General features: G+C 41.5%; 1 protein-coding gene across 6 annotated transcripts in view; it reads left to right on the top strand.

Annotated features, from left to right (window-relative positions):
- The window catches only part of magi1b (membrane associated guanylate kinase, WW and PDZ domain containing 1b), a 151,407-nt gene that overhangs the window by 88,591 nt on the left and 43,721 nt on the right, over positions 1-19,095 (top strand). For all 6 annotated transcript variants that reach the window (XM_028575252.1, XM_028575253.1, XM_028575251.1 and 3 more), the window contains exons 3-5: positions 10,320-10,439; positions 13,912-14,148; positions 17,376-17,589. In XM_028575252.1, coding sequence (XP_028431053.1) covers positions 10,320-10,439; positions 13,912-14,148; positions 17,376-17,589 — 571 coding nt within the window. The remainder of the gene's footprint in view (positions 1-10,319; positions 10,440-13,911; positions 14,149-17,375; positions 17,590-19,095) is intronic.

Raw genomic sequence — 19,095 nt, 5'->3', positions numbered from 1 at the left:
AGGACGGCAGAGTTGCGACGAATCCGCGTGAATTCCCTGCTACTTGAAAACAAAGAAGTTGGCTGCTGCTGCTGCTGGCGAACAGCGGTCTTTCGAATCGGCTTTGGGCGAGACTCTAGATACTTGGAGTTAAGCACTGAAGTCATTCTTAAAAAAGGAAGACGTGTTCTGAGTTCTGCCAACCGGATACGGCAAAAGTTTAATCTGTCAACTAGCGTTGCTCTGGTTGGCTATGAGTGCAGAGGGAATTTGAAAGACAACCGTTTATTCCGCCCCTCGGTTTGAGCCCTGCCAATGGTGAGTTCTAAGACCCAACATCTTGATGTGGGTCTGGCTTGTCAGGCTAGTCAGACTGTTGAACAACAAAACATGTTGCACATTTTTCACACTGAACTGAACTCCTGCACTTTTTCTCTGCTGCTAAATTCTATATATTCTACCTCCACCTCACTGTGAACCTAACTTTGTCAGTGCTCTGTTCCAAGTCTGCTTATGCCCTGTCTTTCGTTGTCTGTCCTGTCCCTTGTCTGTCTTAAATACTCTACTTTAAGTAGTAATTGCACTTTATGTACATCTATAATGTGTGACAATGTGCACTAAATGTAGCCTGTCTCAAATGTCGTTTTTATATATTTTAAATTTAACCGCATGGTCAGCGTGTAACACCACTTGATCCATGGTGGAACATTGTTTCATTTCACTATATACATATGCATACATATAGTTGAAATGACAATAAAACCCACTTGACTTGAAGTAATTCCAGGTTCAGCAACAGGGCACAGAGTACCTCATCTTTAATGGTGCATGATGAGGAAAAAATTAAGTGTAGTTTGCAATGACAGTTAGATTCCACAACAGTCATTTTAAATGCCTCCAAGAATTTTGAGACTACTAGTAACCTGTCACAAACATTATTATACTGGATAGATGCTGCCAAAACATACTAATTCCATGCACAGAAAGAGCTGCAGAGTGCAGAATATTGCAAAGCATACAGGAACCATACAGGGTGACATTCAAGGTATGTGTGCATTAACACAATTGGTCTTGTTTGATGCTGTTATATCATCAGAAGTTCCACACCGACATGTGTGAGGCGGCCAGTGTCATTAGTGTAGAGTAGGGGAACATTGATCGCTGTCAGTTTTAGGCAAAGAGATTTTCGAGATAAATCCAAGTTAGATTGCTTAACCATTTTATTTATAGTTTCCTTTACTTCGGATCCTTGGTATGGTTGTTCTTACCAATCGGCTCACTATCCATGTTCTCAGACAACCGTGTTTCCGTTTTATACATTTTGCAGCGGCAGCCCGCTCTCAGTCCACATGTTCTTTGCTCGTGGATATTTAAAACTTGGTTTTTGGTGGAGTGATCTTTCAGCGGTACTCCCTTTAAGGTCTTTGGAGCCCTGGGGTCAGGGCACGGTCCTCCTACTAGTTTGTTCAGCAAACAAAGAGTTGGCGTGTTTTTACCACAGTGCTGTGACAGTTTTCACTGTCTGAAGAGTGACATTCAAGGATATTTGGACATATTCACCTGGATCTCCTTTTCATTTGGTTGAACCAGCATATAGTCATGTTCACTCTTTTTTCTCTAAAGCTGTGTGGCTGTTTTGGAGTCCGCAAAAAAAGAAGGAAACCTGGTACTAATATGAAAGAAGTACTACGGTCTGGTTCACTTGCACCTTTCAAACTCAAAAAAGTGGTGAGATTTAAGCAAGATGAAGACAGACTTATGAAAAATGCCAGTCTACGCCGCCAAACTGGATCCAATGAAGATGTCAAACAAGACGACTCCCTGGCTCCCAGCTATAAACCCAAAGTCGTCGAAGGAGTCAAGCCCAACGTTGTCCTTGTGGAGGGAATCAAATGTAGGTCACAGCTTAAATGCAAGGCCAGGCCTGGGGAATATGCGGGCCCAGGGTGCTCTTTTGCTCTGGGGAAACGCAAGTGTAGGAAATAAACAGATTTTTCACACATGGTTATTTTTAGGAGCTGGGTTGTGGCTGTGTGCATGCCTGTACAGCCTCCTTTTACGTTTTCAATGTGTGTTGATGCCATTGCTTTAAAGAAAGACGGCTCATTTTAATATCACGTGTTTTCCTCTGTCATTTAAACGTACTGTAGTTGTTGCCAAACTGAGCACATTATTCTCTTCACATTTCTGTCCTCCTGAAATAAATAGCACAATTGAAGGGATCATAATTTACCTCTCAGTCTTTCATCGTGTTGTGGAAGATGTTTCAGTGATGCATTGCTGAATAATGTAGTCATTTTGGTCTTTTATATAATGTCATTGTACTCTCAAATCTAATCTTAGTGTCATCCTCTGCCTTCACAAATGTCATCAACCTTAGTCTGAGTCTATCATGCCACTAGAAGGGCAGATGCTCCCTTCAAATAGTCTGGCATCAATTAAATATAGATGAGGCACTTTAATTTGTCTGCCAGTGAGCGTTAGTTGTGCTTGAAAAGGGGAGAGGTGAGGATCTTTCATATAATAAGTGCAATAAAGCAATCCATTTTGTTTTGCAATATTTAAATCATGAGGCCTATTTCAGGATGTGTAGGTGTTGTTCAGTGTAAGACATACAAAGACTTTTATCTCTAATGTATCCCCATAAAGGTAGAGTAAGAGCCTCCCTACTGTTCGGCACTAGCTAGATAGGTGACCCATGGATACAATGTACAATGAAAGAAGGAAATGTAGGTCTGTGCTTTTATGTAAAGTCTTAGGTGGAGACTGTTTAGGAGAGCTAGTAATATAATTTTTTTATTTTTTTTTTTAGTCCTCAAAAGCCCAACAGTCAGCTATTTTCTAGTAATGTTTGCATGTGTCATTCAACATGACAACTTGAGCAAAAATACAAATACAAACCATGATCCTTGAACCAAGATATGAACCGTAAACACCTCCAGTTGAATCAATTCAGTTGAGATGACGGGAAGATGACAGAGAGGAGACAATCTGATATTGATCCTCTGTAAGCTGAGTGACGGCGTAGACCAACTGGGAAGACCAAGGTCACAGCGAGCGTTGTGACCAGTTGCTGTCATATATTGATTGCGGTTTGAAAGACATCGTGGTGTAACTGGATGCTCTCTGTCGTTGATCAGCCCAATCCTGAGAGTTTGTTTGTGTGTGTGTGTGTGTGTGTGTGTGTGTGTGTGTGTGTGTGTGTGGGAGGCATGACATTTCTGATTGACCGTGCCAATTGTTTAAAAAAAACAACAACATTTGAATTCTGAATTTTTGTAGCAGTTTTTACCTTTCAACAGAAACACTACATGTTCAATTCTGAGCTACGTATGATCTAATTAATGTTTAAAGGTGCGTTAATCGATTTTTGACCAGCAAGCATCAGACAAACTCCAAAACCAACTTGGAGAATCAAAGCCCTAAAATATAATCTGTTTGCCAAGTAGTGTTAGCAAACAGTTACCCGTATACATCCTGAAGACACAGAGCAACATAAGCATGCCAATGGGAACCTTTTTTTTTAGCTCTGCTATAAATGTAATTCTCACATTCACTCCACGTTTATATGTGTGTGTGTGTGTGTGTGTGTGTGTGTGTGTGTGTGTGTGTGTGTGTGTGGGGTCCTGCCCTGCCGGCTGTCCCTTTTACACAGACATCGATTCGGCTATAAGACTACCTTTGCTGCCGTATTAATGGTGGAAAACTCTGTCCTCCCATTCCGTGTTTATACCTTTTGGTTTTATACAGAATGGCACAACATTCTCACCTTGAACAGGCTGTGTTAAAGGAGGCTAGTAATTAGAAAAGAGACAGGTTAAAAAAAAAAAAAATGCTTTTAACGCAAATTTCAACTATCGAAATCAAAAACAGGATCAGCGATTTCCCCCAGGTAAGATCCTTAATAAGGTCCACACTGAGAAATGTGATATTCCTGACTCTTTCTTCAGGAGAGGGGCTGATATCCAGTAGGCCAGTAGCTACTGCTACCACCACTGCGTGTTGGCAGTGGAGATGTTGTTGGGGACCCCGACTTGACTGTGGAGTGTTGAGACCTTGCGTTATATAGGGACGGTTGTGGACCAGTTGGAGCAAGAAGCAAGCTGGAGGGGTCTAATGAGATGGACAGACTGAATTTCATGTGGCCCATGACTGAGCTGTTAATTATGACTACTTTGAGAAGCACAAGCCAGTAATTGTTGGCTCTTACTCTTCTTTAGCACAGGAATGATAACAGCAGCTTTGACACATTCCAGAATGAACACCTGGGCAACACCTCATATTAAAAGTATCCCTAAAGCTTTGAGAAAATGATTGTTGCCATGCTAACTTTTCTAAGTTACCTGTCGCAGCACACCCACAACAATGCTTGGGTTGTTTTGTCACAGTGCTGCGGTCAGTCTGAAAGTGCTCTTACTATTACTGTGTCACTGGAGACTTATTTAAAGCTATTTCCCACTGGCCAATTGTCAAATTTGGCCGCAGAAAGGCAGTCATATCTGTTTAATGATGAAATTACATAAACACCACCAGGATGGCAACACTCTCAGAAGATGGGGAGAAACAATTGATGATTGATGGAAGTAGTGGTAACGCGGTCCACCCCATGGTTCCCTTTTGTGGTATGGCTGTGATGTGGTTAGCCCTAACTACAAAATTGTTATTTGGGGTTGAATAACTGTACAGTGCAGAGGTACTGAACTCTTAAGTTGCTCTCCTCGTTATGGGGGTCTAATCTGGTCACCATAGGTGGTTCACAGCATAGACGAGACAGTACTCCCACTGTGGCTGTTGTGTGTGTGTGTGTGTGTGTGTGTGTGTGTGTGTGTGTGTGTGTGTGTGTGTGTGTGTGTGTGTGTGTGTGTGTGTGTGTGTGTGTGTGTGTGTGTGTGTGTGTGTGTGTGTGTGTGTGTGGGTGTGTGTGTGTGTGTGTGGGTGCAGGGGATATGGGTGCATAAAGCTCCATTAAGTGATTACCCTCCACCCACAGCTCCCGTTTAGCCCAGACCGTGCCATTTGGTGGCCACGCACCTCCTTCCCCATTGTCAGTGTGTGTGTGTGTGTGTGTGTGTATGTGTGTGTATGTGTGTACATGTGCTGGTTGGCAGGGGGTGAAACAGCTGCTGATTATAGCAAAGGTGTTTCCTTCCCAACCCTTTTTGTACCATCACAAGCCAAAGTTTGTCATTTACATACGTGCACACAAGTCAGCCCTCTGTGACTGTTGGTATCTGACTCAACCCTTTGCTGGATTGCCAGAGGGAAGAGGTGGCTCAGCATTCTGCCTTTATCGGTGTCAAGGGGAAAGGCAGGAGGATGGACGGAGAGAGAGAGGGGGGGACAGAACCAAGTATTATTTATGGTTACGTAGAGTTCCACATGTTCGAACACAAAACCACTAAAATCGTTTAGTTGGCCAATGCCATTTTTCAGCAACACCCAGTATGTAGTCAACCGTCGTCCGGTGTGAATACAGATTTTACATATAGCACTAGTGTTCAAGTCTCTCGCGCTTTCCCCAAGCTGACTCATTTTCTGGTGTTTTGAGGGTTAAACACAACACCATTCTGCTCTGTATCCACCAGTGCTCTAAGTTTTAGGCTGCTGCTTCACTGCAGTTTTAAATCTTAGGTGTTCACATATGCCAAATTAGTATTCTACATACAGTGCATGGAACATTCACAAAATGCTTTCTTTTGTTCAGCGGTAGAGTTATTGCACTCTGGTCCCCCAACTGCCTGTTGCCTCCCTATAGAGAATCAAGTAATGCTAGACTAATTGGCTTGCTAGTTAACATTCGCAACTGCTCTGACAGCAAACATGAGCTTTGAATATTTCCCTGTACTGTGTAAAGGGGGAGGACAGATCTAATATAAAGTAAAGCCTTCCAACGAATACTCCCTTTGTGAAGGGGCATAATGGTTGATGTTTGGAGGTTTCGCTAGGGCTGGGCAATAGGGAGAAAATCAGATATCACGATATTCTTGACCAAATACCTCAATATCGATATTGCGGCGATATTCTAGGGTTGACAATTGGTGCTCTAAGAAAATATCTTCACAGATATATATTTTTTTAGATAAATAATCATCAGTAATGTGGACATAATGTCTAAGTGGGGAAAAAACAAATAATAGAACAGCTAGAACAGTCTGGTAAGTTCAGAAAAGGACATCACTTTACTGTAATGCAGCCTTTAAAACCTTTAAATGACAACACTTAGGTCATATCACGATATTACGATATCCAAAATCTAAGACGATATCTAGTCTCATATCAGGATATCAATATAATATCGATATATTGCCCAGCCCTAGGTTTCGCTGCTTTTAGTCCAGTATTGGGTTCATGAAGGGATTGATTGAAAATGCTGTGTATTAGATAAAGAATTTACATTTTACAGGTACAGCACTAAAAAAGGCAGCATGTAATGAATATATTTACTTTCTTTCTTTTTTGTATTCTGTGACACACTTTGTTTAATATTTTTTTAACCAGGAAAGCCTCATTGAGATTAAAAATCCCTGTCCCTTTTAAGTTAGCCAAAAGGATATACTACTGTGGCAACACAACAGAAAGATGAGGTTTGAGGTTTAATTCTATAGTTAAACTAACCGTAAACAATTCAGTCGCTGCTTAATAAATATGTTATTTACCTATTGATGCTCAGCCCTTTAAGCAACCTATGTAAACCGTTTAATAAGAATACCATATTATTTAGACTGAGCTCATTGTCAGGATCGTGGCAGTCCATGTGTTTTTCTCACTCTTTTACTTTCTCTTCAGTTTTATTCTCTTCCAATAACTCTCCGTTCTTTCAAGCCTTCTTCCACTCTCCCATTTTTCTTGTGCATGCATCATTTATGTTTTCTCATACGGACCAGGCCTTTGAGTCATACCTCCATAGTACTTCATATTTCTGTTGCGGAATTGAAAAGGGGGTTGTGAAACCAGAGGAGACCATGTAGAGGACTGCGTCATCACTGGAGGACAAACTTCCCCATATCTCTCTCTCTCTCTCTCTATCCTATCTTTCCTGGGTTGTCCCTAGCAACAGCAGAGGCCTGGTGGTATGATGCATGAATACACAGAAGATTCCTTTCCTTTCTCTTTCTTTGTTGTTTGCTTTCAAGAACATACAGTCCTGGAGCATTTATTGTTGCGTGTTATTCAGGTACAGGTCATGGTACGTTTGCTGGTGTTAATTTTGGGCATGTGTTTTGATGCAGCAGTAGTGACTCTGAGCTCCCTACGCTACAGTACACCTGCCAACATCTCAACACTTGTTTCCTTGATCATCTTTTTTGAATTGCTAATGATCAGTTTTTATTTTTTTTCACAATGCCCACCCACCCATCTCAGCTTGTGAAGATGTTGAAGCTGTTAAGCTACGACCCAGCCAGCACTAGAGTAGATGAACACCCTCACAGCAAGTCTTCAAGGCTTTATTGTATGTGCAAGTAGCTGGATTATGCTAACTCTTAGCTTTGGTAGTCTCCCTGCTTCTCGCTTCCTCTGCATTTTAGTTGTTGTTAGGCTCATTAAATCCCAACTCCAGGCAGGAGTCTTTTCTTTTTGCATGACTGTCAGTCCCAACTGTCTTTCCTTCTCACTCTATTTCACAGCTTTGTCAATAGAGTTTTTGTGGTGGTGGTGGGGGGGATTGAATTAATTAGGCATATATAGCGATGACAGTGTCTCACCCCTGGGTCTGAGCCAAAGCTCTGCTTTTCTATCCCTTTTGAAACACTGGTCACAATTCCACTTCCTATTTGGTTTTCTAAGAGCAGCAGTGTCTAAATGGAGTCCAATCAATGGCCATCTTTGTGTGGGAAGTGAACTGACAGTCGGCTGAACGCTCGGGCTCGGCTGAGGACTCTCCAAGGTTGACGTTCTGTGAAAGACTCATTGCCTGGGAATGAGTGGACTGACTGTTTGTTTCATAGACTTCTGAGGGGATTTGTTTGACATTAGATCAATTTCCTCTTCCTGCCAGAGTGTCTAGTCACAATAGTGGAGTTTGGAATCTTGTGGGCAGTAACGTATAAGTGCTAGTGATTAACAGGAGAAACCGGAGTTTCCCTCTCTATTGTGTCCCACACAGTAGCTTATAACAGAGCTCAAATATGAAACTAAACTGTGATTGTAAAAGCTGGCTGATTGAACTGAATAATGTCACAAATATTTTGTGAGACATTCAGTGTCTTCAGACACTGCAACATGTAGGCCTTTCTACTGAATGCTTGTGTGAGTGTAATGCATGCTTGTTTGAGTTAGGGGCCGCGCATCTGTGATTTATCACTAGTGTCACTGAACGCGGCTGCAACGGGAGCCTCTCCCCCAATCCCCACACATCTATTTTTATCAGCTTATTGCTTACCAGCCCACTGGAGTCAGTGATTGGGAGATACAACGGATAGATCAAGAGATGGAAGCGAGAGAAGGGAAGGTAGCATAGAAGGGAAAGCCCTCAGTTGTCGGCAAACAGATGTGTGTCAGAACAAGATGAGAAAGATTATTTGCCGTGAGCACTATCTAGATTCTTACATTTATTCCATTTTTCAAGCCACTGACAGAATAATTTCCTTTTTGTAGTAGGACACAATAAATGCAGTAGAGAGTGAGCAAGGAAACGTAGTCAGATAGCGTGGAAATGTGCACTAGCGAGGCAAAGATTGGATGATTGATGAGAGCAAAGAAAGCAGAGTGTTAAAAAAAAAGAATACAGCATGACTTTTGTCGTCAGTTAAATTAGCAGTGTTGTCGTCTCACTATTGTCTCAGCTGTAAAGCTGTTTACCATTGACGCCACACTGGCCAACTGTCAGTCATTAAAGAAGTGCTACAATCTAACAGGCTACATGCCAAACCACACACATACTCCCATTTTCACCCTACATATGGCAAGATCCCACTAGGGTGCTAGTACGATACCTCACACTCTTCCCTAGTGTGAAGGATGATCATAGCAAATAATGGAGCACATGCCTTTTGGAGACTGCTATCACGTTATTTGTGACTTTTTTTAAACCAGTATTAAAAAATCTCATGTTATATAGCATTGTAAATACTATCTCCCAGACACTGTATTACCCCGATCTCCATCCATCCATCCATCCATCCATCCATCTTCGTCCGCTTATCCGGTGTCGGGTCACGGGGGGAGCAGCTCCAGCAGGGGACCCCAAACTTCCCTTTCCCGAGCAACATTAACCAACTCCGACTGGGGGATCCCGAGGCGTTCCCAGGCCAGGTTGGAGATATAATCACTCCACCTAGTCCTGGGTCTTCCCCGAGGCCTCCCCCTAGCTGGAAGTGCCTGGAACACCTCCCTAGGGAGGCGCCCAGGGGGCATCCTTACCAGATGCCCGAACCACCTCAACTGGCTCCTTTCGACGCAAAGGAGCAGCGGCTCTACTCCGAGCTCCTCACGGATGACTGAGCTTCTCACCCTATCTCTAAGGGAGACGCCAGCCACCCTCCTGAGGAAACCCATTTCAGCCGCTTGTACCCTGGATCTCGTTCTTTCGGTCATGACCCAGCCTTCATGACCATAGGTGAGGGTAGGAACGAAAACTGACCGGTAGATCGAGAGCTTTGTCTTCAGGCTCAGCTTTCTTTTCGTCACAACGGTGCGATAGATTGAATGTAATATCGCACCCGCTGCGCCGATTCTCCGACCAATCTCCCGCTCCATTGTCCCCTCGCTCGCGAACAAAACCCCAAGGTACTTGAACTCCTTCACTTGGGGTAAGGACTCATTCCCTACCTGGAGAAGGCATTCCATCGGTTTCCTGCTGAGAACCATGGCCTCCGATTTAGAGGTGCTGATCCACATCCCAACCGCTTCACACTCTGTTGCGAACCGATCCAGTGAGTGCTGAAGGTTGCAGGCCGATGATGCCATCAGGACCACATCATCTGCAAAGAGCAGCGATGAGATCCCCAGCCCACCGAACTGCAACCCCTCCCCACCCCGACTACGCCTCGATATCCTGTCCATAAATATTACAAACAGGATTGGTGACAAAGCGCAGCCCTGGCGGAGGCCAACCCTCACCTGAAACGAGTCCGACTTACTGCCGATCTCATTTATCTTAAACCCTGAAATATTGTAAAGTGTAAGTAAAAAAAAAAAAAAAAAAAAAAAAAAAAAAGACTGCTGAACCAGTTTTCAAATGGTGAGTCTAAAAAAAAAAAAGGAAAAACTTATCTGAGTTAATACAAGAAATGAAGTGAGATGAAAGCAATGCTGCCAGTCAATTATTACACACCAGCAGAAATTGCCAGCTGCATTTCTTGTTATTGTCTAATTTGCTAACTCTCTGATTCGTTTTCCAGGTACAACCCGCACCCCGCGTGAAGGAGAAGTTTCTGGCGTGGACTACAACTTCCTCTCAGTGGAGGACTTCCTGAAGTTGGAGAAGAGTGGGACCCTGTTGGAGATAGGAACGTATGACGGTAAATTAGAAAATCACACATTTGGTTGGGTGTATTATTTGTAACTACGGATAAAATCTCAGAGAGGTTTGCTAGTCTTATAGGTTTCAGATACCTAAAACATCAACGGCAAACATAAGTGGCATTTTAAACTAAGCTTGCAGGCATAGGGATACGGTGGGACTCCACATACTTCCATTCAAACTCCCATAATCTTTCAGTAACCCAAATGTACTGAACACCTTTAGTGGCTGTATGTAGGAGTTCTCGGGCAACTTTCACTCTTGTTCTCGCTGTGTGTCAATATCATTTATTGTTCACTACATACTTAAATTGTCAAATACGATTAAACCTGACTTTGGACAGCGTGCCAGCTTGCATGGCAGAAAATAACTAAGTTCCTCTTTACCTTCAGCCATTGCTTAAACTGACCCACCTATGGTACATTATCTGCAAGCAGACACAGTGTCCCTGTTCCGGCCAAACAGCCTGCTTTTTGACAGGTGCACCTGTTGGCATAGCCAGGAGGGAACCATGTTTCCTCCCTGCTTCCAGCCGGTGCTCAAATCACGCCTGTCCCCTCTGCCACAGTCAAGTATTGGTGTCTGTCCCCTTGAGTCAAAGAGCATCGACATTCAAGACGTTACACTGAAAGAAATCCATTGCAGAACGGCAGATATACTAATGTCTGAACAGCTAGTCTCATCAGTACATCATAGTGCAATGCTCCAGAAAGGACAACTTCAGAAGATTCTTCTCAAATGGAAAAATTGTAATTCTCTCACTTTTTATAATGCACCGCTATTGCAATCACTCTGTCCTCCATAAATGTAGGTGAGAAAGCCCTCCATAACATGTTTACCTTGTATCTCTGGGGGTTGTTGGAAGTAGCTCTCGGACATATTGGAAAACACCGGCTAAAGTAGAAGTAGACGAGAAAAGTGAGTTTGAAAGTTGAAAAGGGTGATGAGTGATTGGCAGTTGCCTTGGGGCACGACTGTAATTACGACATACCTAGCTTGTGTGTTGTCCTTTTATATCTACCCAGTCGTCAAGTATGTGCTCCTTTTCTTGCTGCAAAAACAAAATACAATTGTTGGTGGAAATAGTCGTCATGTGTGGGTAACCTAGTCTTGAAAGGTTTCAATGGTCCTTTCCCAGCGCAACGATCATCCTCCCTACTAGCATGTAACGTTTTAGGACAAAAAAACGTTGACTTCATATACAGTGTATAAGCTGTATTCAGTCTCTTAAGATTAAACATTCAAATCAAAGCAAAAATTATGATTCTGTATCAAAGTCACCGCTGTAAATGCATTCATTTAGATGCTACAGTTTATCACATAGAGGTGCAGTTCCCATTTTCTACTTGTTGGAGAAAAAAAATGCAACATAATTCCAACATGTTGGCCATCCAAAAAGAAGAAAGCTAAAAGAAAGACAAAAAAAAGAGTCCATTTTATCAGGAAGTGAGAGAGTTTTGAAAGTTTTGAAGTTTTGCCCTAGACAACAAAGCCAAAGAATTCTTTACACATCATGACCCATGGCAAATAGTGTGTGTCACATAACACTTTGCTGATAAACCAAACCAGTCACTACAGACACACTGGAAGGACTGTAAACACCAACACTACCATACATCACCTCCATTCAGTCAGAAAATGTTTAATTAACTGTCTGCTGTGTCCACTTAGCTTGTTCACTGTTCCATAACAAAGAATTTCCCTCTGACGGCAAGCAAGGAGGAGCAAACAAGGCCAACTAGCTTACTAACTTCCACCGATGACTGTATGAAGGAAATCGGAAGTTTTTAAACCTCTTCCTTTCACTTTAAAGGCTTCTATTTTTTCATTTCATTTATTTATTTATTTGACAAAGTAGTGTCAAAACAAAGCTTGTCACTGAAGTGCTGCATAAAAAGTTTATAGCAGATGCTAATTTTCAACTCCAGTCCCTGGTTGGGCTTTTATACACAATAAAATTTACATACTTAACTATTTCAATTCAAAATAATAAAAAAAAAAATCTAAACATGATATATAAACAACGCCAGTCCTAATAAAAAGAATCTAAACATGCATATCATATACAATTCTTACCTACTTACAATAATTAAAAATGAGTACAGTTTTGGTTTGTTTTTAACCAGTTTTTGAGCTTGAAAGTAAACACTTTAAAGTCAGTTACAGGTCTTGATGTCAGATGGTAATGAGTTCCAAAGTTTAGAGCTCTTCACAGAGATATATGCTACCTATAGGCAGCATTGGCTTGTAAGTGCACGGCTGTGTATTGTCAGTAAATACATTGGTAATATCTCAGTTACTGTAGTTCTCAATTTAAATTCAGTTTGTGAGATGACACCATGTTGGGCAAACACACCATGTTGTTTTGGACTATGTGAGGATGTGACTGAAAAATGACAAAAATTACCCAACTAGCTTCCAGTTTAAGTCCGTGTATGGAATAAACTCTTGTGGTGTTTAGGCAACAGACCAGCACAAATACCCCCACACCTGAAAGTTTCCATCACTATGTTTGACTCATAGACTGTATACTTGATCAACTGCAGTTTTTGGCACTTTTTCAGCACCGCTGGTTTCCGCTTGGTTTGTAGGTTTTATTAACTGTGAACTTCAAAGTATGAATCATCTGTATAGAAGCCAATCAGTCTTCAACAGTAAAATTATCGTGTTTTGGTCTGGGAATACAATGAAACCATTTTTGTTGGCTCTTTAGGGCCATCTTAAATGTTTAGACAGCTGCTAATAAACCATTTTCTTGGCAGACATGATGGCATTTAAAGTTGTAGTTTGCCAATTTGACTGTAATTTCGCCACCTTAACGTGAAAATTCTTTTTTCCACAACCTTTATATTTTTGATGCTGTTCTGTCACATTAAGATGTTTGTTTGCTTATATTCTGCTATTTAGATGGTACAGTCTCCTTATGTGTGCCTGGTCTAACTTTAGATGAAAATAAAATAAATCAAATAAATCAGTTCTGCTCGTTTTCTCGCCTTTTGGAACTGTCAGTTTAGCTGTAAGTGTGGTACTGGCTCTAGAGGAAGATGTGTCTGCAAACTGCTTCACTAAATGTCTTCAGACAATTTTATAAACTACTTGGAAGAAAACTAGCACTATGCTTGTGAATCAGAGTACAAAACATTACTTGGTATCTTCTTGGTACTCAAGGACTCACAAAATACCAACTTATGTGTGTTCTAATGATGAAAAATTTTGTAATATTGTTCGAGAAACATAATTAAAGTTAAACATGCATCAGTTTGTGGTTAAGTCAAAAAAGAAGTGGTCTGAACTTTATTAGGGTCAAACAAGAAAGAAATGTAGCTTTGCTTCAGAGATTCAAATTGTCCCATAGACAAACCCAGTCTCTCTATTTGCATACAAAGGCTGTAACTCCCACTAAAATGCCCTTCTTTTCTCTGTCTTTTTAACCCCCCCCCCCCCCCCTGCCTCCTTCTTTCATTGCCTAGGTAACTATTATGGGACACCCAAGCCACCGGTGCAGCCCCCTGGTGGGAAAGTGATTAGCAGTAGCGGCGGTGATGCCCCACTGTCCGACGGGCTCAGCGGTAGCCTGCCGGGCTCGCAGAACTCCACTCCCCAACGCACCAAGTCCTACAATGACATGCAAAATGCTGGAATAGGGCCTGGAGAGCAGCAGCAGGAGGACGACGAGGACCTTCCTGACATGAACAGTAGCTTTACAGGTACGTACAGGCAGGAAAATTACTTAATTAATTATACTGTTTATTGATCCCCAGGGGGGAAATTACAATTTACACTCTGTTTGTTAGAAATCACTACACACAGGCCTGAAATACACACAGACATGCTCAGGACCTATTCATGCACAAATGGAGAGATGTCAGAGTGAGTGGGCTGCCAGTGCTGGACCAGCGCCCTGAGCGGTTGGGGGGGGTACGGTGCCTTGCTCAAGAGCACCTGGCAGTGCCCAGGAGGTGAACTGGCATCTCTCCAGCTACCAATCCACACTCTGTACTTTGGTCCGTACTGGGACTTCAACCAGCGACCCTCCGGTTCCCAACCCAAGTCCCTACGGACTGAGCTACTGCCACCCTACTACTTGATGGATGAGAGGACAGTGGAATAGATGCATGCCTTTACAGGTTTTACAGGGACCAGTACAAGAGCACAATTTAGCCATAGTGAGATTGCCAGACTAAAGCCTTAAAAGTAAGGATGTTAGTTGTAAAACAAAGTTTTATATTCAACATGATTTAAAGTCCTAAAAGTAGAAAGGAGAATCTTTATTGTAACTTCTCAAATATAACAATTTGCTTTATTGTTCTAATTAAATAGAGACTTTTAATGACGAGTACTACTCTGCCTGTAAAAACATTTGTTTAATGTCTTTTGTGACTCTCGAAGAGGGGGTTGTCAAGTCTGAGCAAATAAGGTTATCTCTGCTTGGATTTGGTGACTACAAATTGCGGAGGGACCAAGCAGCGCTAATTAGCTAGCTCGCTAGCTCGCTAATTCCACCCAACATGGCTTCATGTTACACTGGTTACAGAAAATGACCCAAACAAAGTTGTCACCCATCTGGCAATAGCAATGTGCTTTTCTCACGCTGTATTATTTATCCTTGTATTGTTTTATCTGTCACTCTCAGGTCCCCCAACTTTATGCGGGTGCAATACCTAATAGCTGGAATACCCCTTCACGTAAATACTATTGGGTTTTATATAGTTGTAAGACAAAACAAGAAATTTCAAAGCCATCACATAAGACTGTTGTGACTTATAATTGAGTTTTTCACATCTACTAAACAACTGATTATTCTGAACATAATTGATAGGTGAATCAATAATGGAAGCAACCTGCCACAACCAAAACACATTAAAAGATACACTTAAAATTGATCACTCAGACTGTGCAATATTGAAATGCAATATGAATGCTGAACCCTGCAAATACAGTTGATTTGAAGTCTGGACTCAAGCTGGGCTACTAAACCGCCTGCACAGTCCTTTTCTCTCGCTGTTTGGTTCAGCACAGATGTGCATTGTTTTCTGCTAAGCAGCTTCACACTGTGAGTACAGAGGTGAAATCCAATAACAAGCGGTCACTCAAGGCACATCTAAAACAAATTCTGAAGCCAGGTTTAAACATCAGTCCATCTCCAATGGATTTAGGCACAATTTTCTTTATTTGGATACAAAATACCAGGCCGGAACAGGCCTCAAGGCTGGAACTATACTCCAAACTAAATTAAATTTGGCATCTTTGCAGAGGCAACGGCCAACATGAAGTGCCACATTTGGCATTGGTCAACACAGTGTGAACAGGCTAGCTAGCTTCACCTGTCTAGGTGTTTCCACCTTCTCACAATTTTGCCTGCAACTAATCAGCAGCTGTCATGTGACCGGCTGCATGCCGCGTATTGTTGGTTTATTGTCATTTTTTGTACTAGTTGTAGTTGTATATTAACGCCTTGTTTTGCAGAACTTACACGATGATTCAGGTGCTCCTTTAGCTATAGAAATTGTTATTATTATTATTAATATTATTATTTGCTGGTGTGGACACTCTTAAAACAACTTTAACAGTGAGTACACAGGCAGTTGCTTGCAGAGCCGTCTTCAACAGCAGCCTGAGAACATGCTGTGTTGTGTTTTATTTAAGATTATAGCACTAGAATGGGATCCTTTCTGCAGCTCTGTTTAAAAGGAGAAGGAGAAACTGAATTCTGATGGATAAAGTGGGTGGGGATGCAAGTGGAGACAAGGTAGCAGGACATTGAATAGAAAGAGGGAGTGGCTGGGAAAGGCCAACGTGGGCAAGACTAAAAAGGATTGGACAGAGAGGCAGAGAAGCAAGGGAGGATTGTATTTTGCGAAGGAGGATAAGCTCAGGAAATGAAGAAGTAGGAGAGAGCGCAAAGGAGGGGAAGAGAGAGCAGCAGAGAGCACTTTGGTGTGGTGAGGGGCTGCAGAATACAAGAGCTTCTTTGATTGGTGAGTAAGTGGTCTCTGGGTTTGACTACAACTGCCTGTATCTATGCGCCTAAAAATGTAAAATAGTGCCATCTGGCTGCAAACCGCAGAGGGTGGATGACTGAGCAGCCTCCATTTTTGAAATGATTCTTAATGATATCATTAGTACTTGGTAGGTCATTTGCGTTTGTGTCTTAGAGGGAGATTAATTTGGATGTGTGATGCTGACGTCAATGCTGTTTTTTTGTAAGGTGCTCTGTTAGTGATCATTAATAGTATTACTATTTTGTCCTTTTTTGATATCTCATCTTGTGTGTTAGTAGGTCAGTGGGCATTGTAAGGAGGTTGACTCAGCCCTTAAGCTGTTTCTGCCATGTTTGTTTGCATGCAGTTTCTAGAAGGTGGGACCAAAAGTTGTTTATTTGCCATCTGTGATTGTGCGAGCTCTGAGGGCGCCCGTCAAGTGTGAGTGTGAAAATGAGATAACAGGAAACTAGGTGATAGCACTTCAGAGGCCACGGTTTTAGGTGTCAACTGCCCACTCAGTAAATGTCTTTATAGCTGTAAGAAGTGTGACACAGTCGTGTAGCTAGCTTTCTAGGAGCAAAGATAAAGCTTTCTAAAAACTCTTGAACTACTCTCATCTTGGAAGAATTTGGACTGCACAGGTAAAAGATTTTCATTGATGTGGACTCTTAGAAACGCAATGACAGTAACATTGTAATTTTTGACACCCTTCCCTTTCCATTTTTGTCCCTATTCTGAAAAAAATTTTTCTTCATGCTTCATGGAAGTATGAGCTAAAAGCAATTGTTTCAGCAAAAGCCTTTTGTAGTTGACATCTTTGGTTTCGAGGCTCCTCTAGTGGCACCCAAATTGTTTTCACTGCTCATTTTTTTGTTCCTGAAAGTGTTTTCAGCATCCTTTTTAACCAAAATGTTCTTAACACCAAGTCCTGTTTGCCTTAAATCTTCCAGGAGATTCCAGTGAACTAGACGAGATTCACCCCTTCGCCCCCCGCAAGAGTGACCCGCCCTACGTTGGGAGAACCCCCTCACCATCGGCCACCACGGAGAGCACTCAGCAGTCACACTCTCACCTGAGCCATCCTCCCCCGGAGGACCCGCTGGGACCTCTGCCTGACAACTGGGAGATGGCCTACACCGAGAACGGAGAGGTCTACTTCATAGAGTAAGTAACTCATTAAAGGCATTTACAGTCGTCAGTGTTCACTTCTTGGTGAATGTTGCTGTAGCCATTGTGTGAGCTTCATTTAAAGAGCTGATATTTAAAAAGAAATTGCGTGCGTATGTACATACAGTATGCAGTTTGTAATCAGACATCAAGTATAGAAACTTCTCAGGCTTTCATACGTTTACCTATTCAGATGTAGTTGCAGATCCATGTTTCTACTTCATATAATATACGGTGTTTTGGACACTAATTAAAAACTTTAGAAAGTGTGGAATTTAAAAAAAGATATATATACAGTACAGGCCAAAAGTTTGGACACACCTTCTTATTCAATGCGTTTCCTTTTTATTTTCATGAATATTTACATTGTAGATTCTCACTGAAGGCATCAAAACTATGAATGAACACATATGGAATTATGTACTTAACAAAAAAGTGTGAAATAACTGAAAACATGTCTTATATTTTAGATTCTTCAAAGTAGCCACCCTTTGCTTTTTTATTAATAAGGGAAAAAATTCCACTAATTAACCCTGACAAAGCACACCTGTAAAGTGAAAACCATTTCAGGTGACTACCTCATGAAGCTCATTGAGAGAACACCAAGGGTTTGCAGAGTTATTAAAAAAAGCAAAGGGTTGCTACTTTGAAGAATCTAAAATATAAGACATGTTTTCAGTTATTTCACACTTTTTTGTTAAGTACATAATTCCATATGTGTTCATTCATAGTTTTGATGCCTTCAGTGAGAATCTACGATGCAAATAGTCATGAAAATAAAGGAAACGCATTGAATGAGAAGGTGTGTCCAAACTTTTGGCCTGTACTGTAGATATGAAAGTCCTACATTACAAACAACATAATGGCCCATAAACCAAGAAGAAGTTACTCACATGCAGCCACTATACTTTAAGGCTTATAGGTAAACTTGAATAAGAATATGGGAAATTAAATCTACATGAAAGAACTTTGTCAAGAAATTGATCACGGGTAAACCGCAGACGGCGACCTGGTTACATTTTATAGGTGCGCCATTTTGCTCATTTTTACTGTTACTCATTAGACCTAGATCCTAACACATTCAAAATACTGAGTTTCATGAGGTACTGTAATACGTACTGTGGCCCTATGAGATTCTGTTGTCCATTAATGAAGATTCTTAAATGATATTCCAGGGTTAGTGATTTATAAAAGACTTTAATTCTGTGCTTTACAGACAACAGCTTTTGTACATCCAAAAGTCTGTTATCAAAGTAAATGTTCCTAGAAAAAAGTATACTAGAGTTCTTTGTGTGTTCTTGGGCTGTAATTTTGTGGACAAAATTGTTATGAAGGCACTTATTTTCAGTCCTATTGACTTTCATTAATATAATTAACAGATCACAACCCTTCAGTTCATTATAAACCACCAAAATCTTCATCATCTTAAAATGTGCACTATAATCTTTAAATCCTGTCAAATTCTTAGAACTCCTTCTCGCTACATACCAGATTTTTCCATTT

Source organism: Perca flavescens, chromosome 4, assembly GCF_004354835.1.
Source record: "Perca flavescens isolate YP-PL-M2 chromosome 4, PFLA_1.0, whole genome shotgun sequence".
Classification (NCBI taxonomy): Eukaryota; Metazoa; Chordata; class Actinopteri; order Perciformes; family Percidae; genus Perca; species Perca flavescens.
The sequence above is the reverse complement of the archived record's forward strand: the minus strand, read 5'-3'. Positions and strand labels throughout refer to the sequence as shown.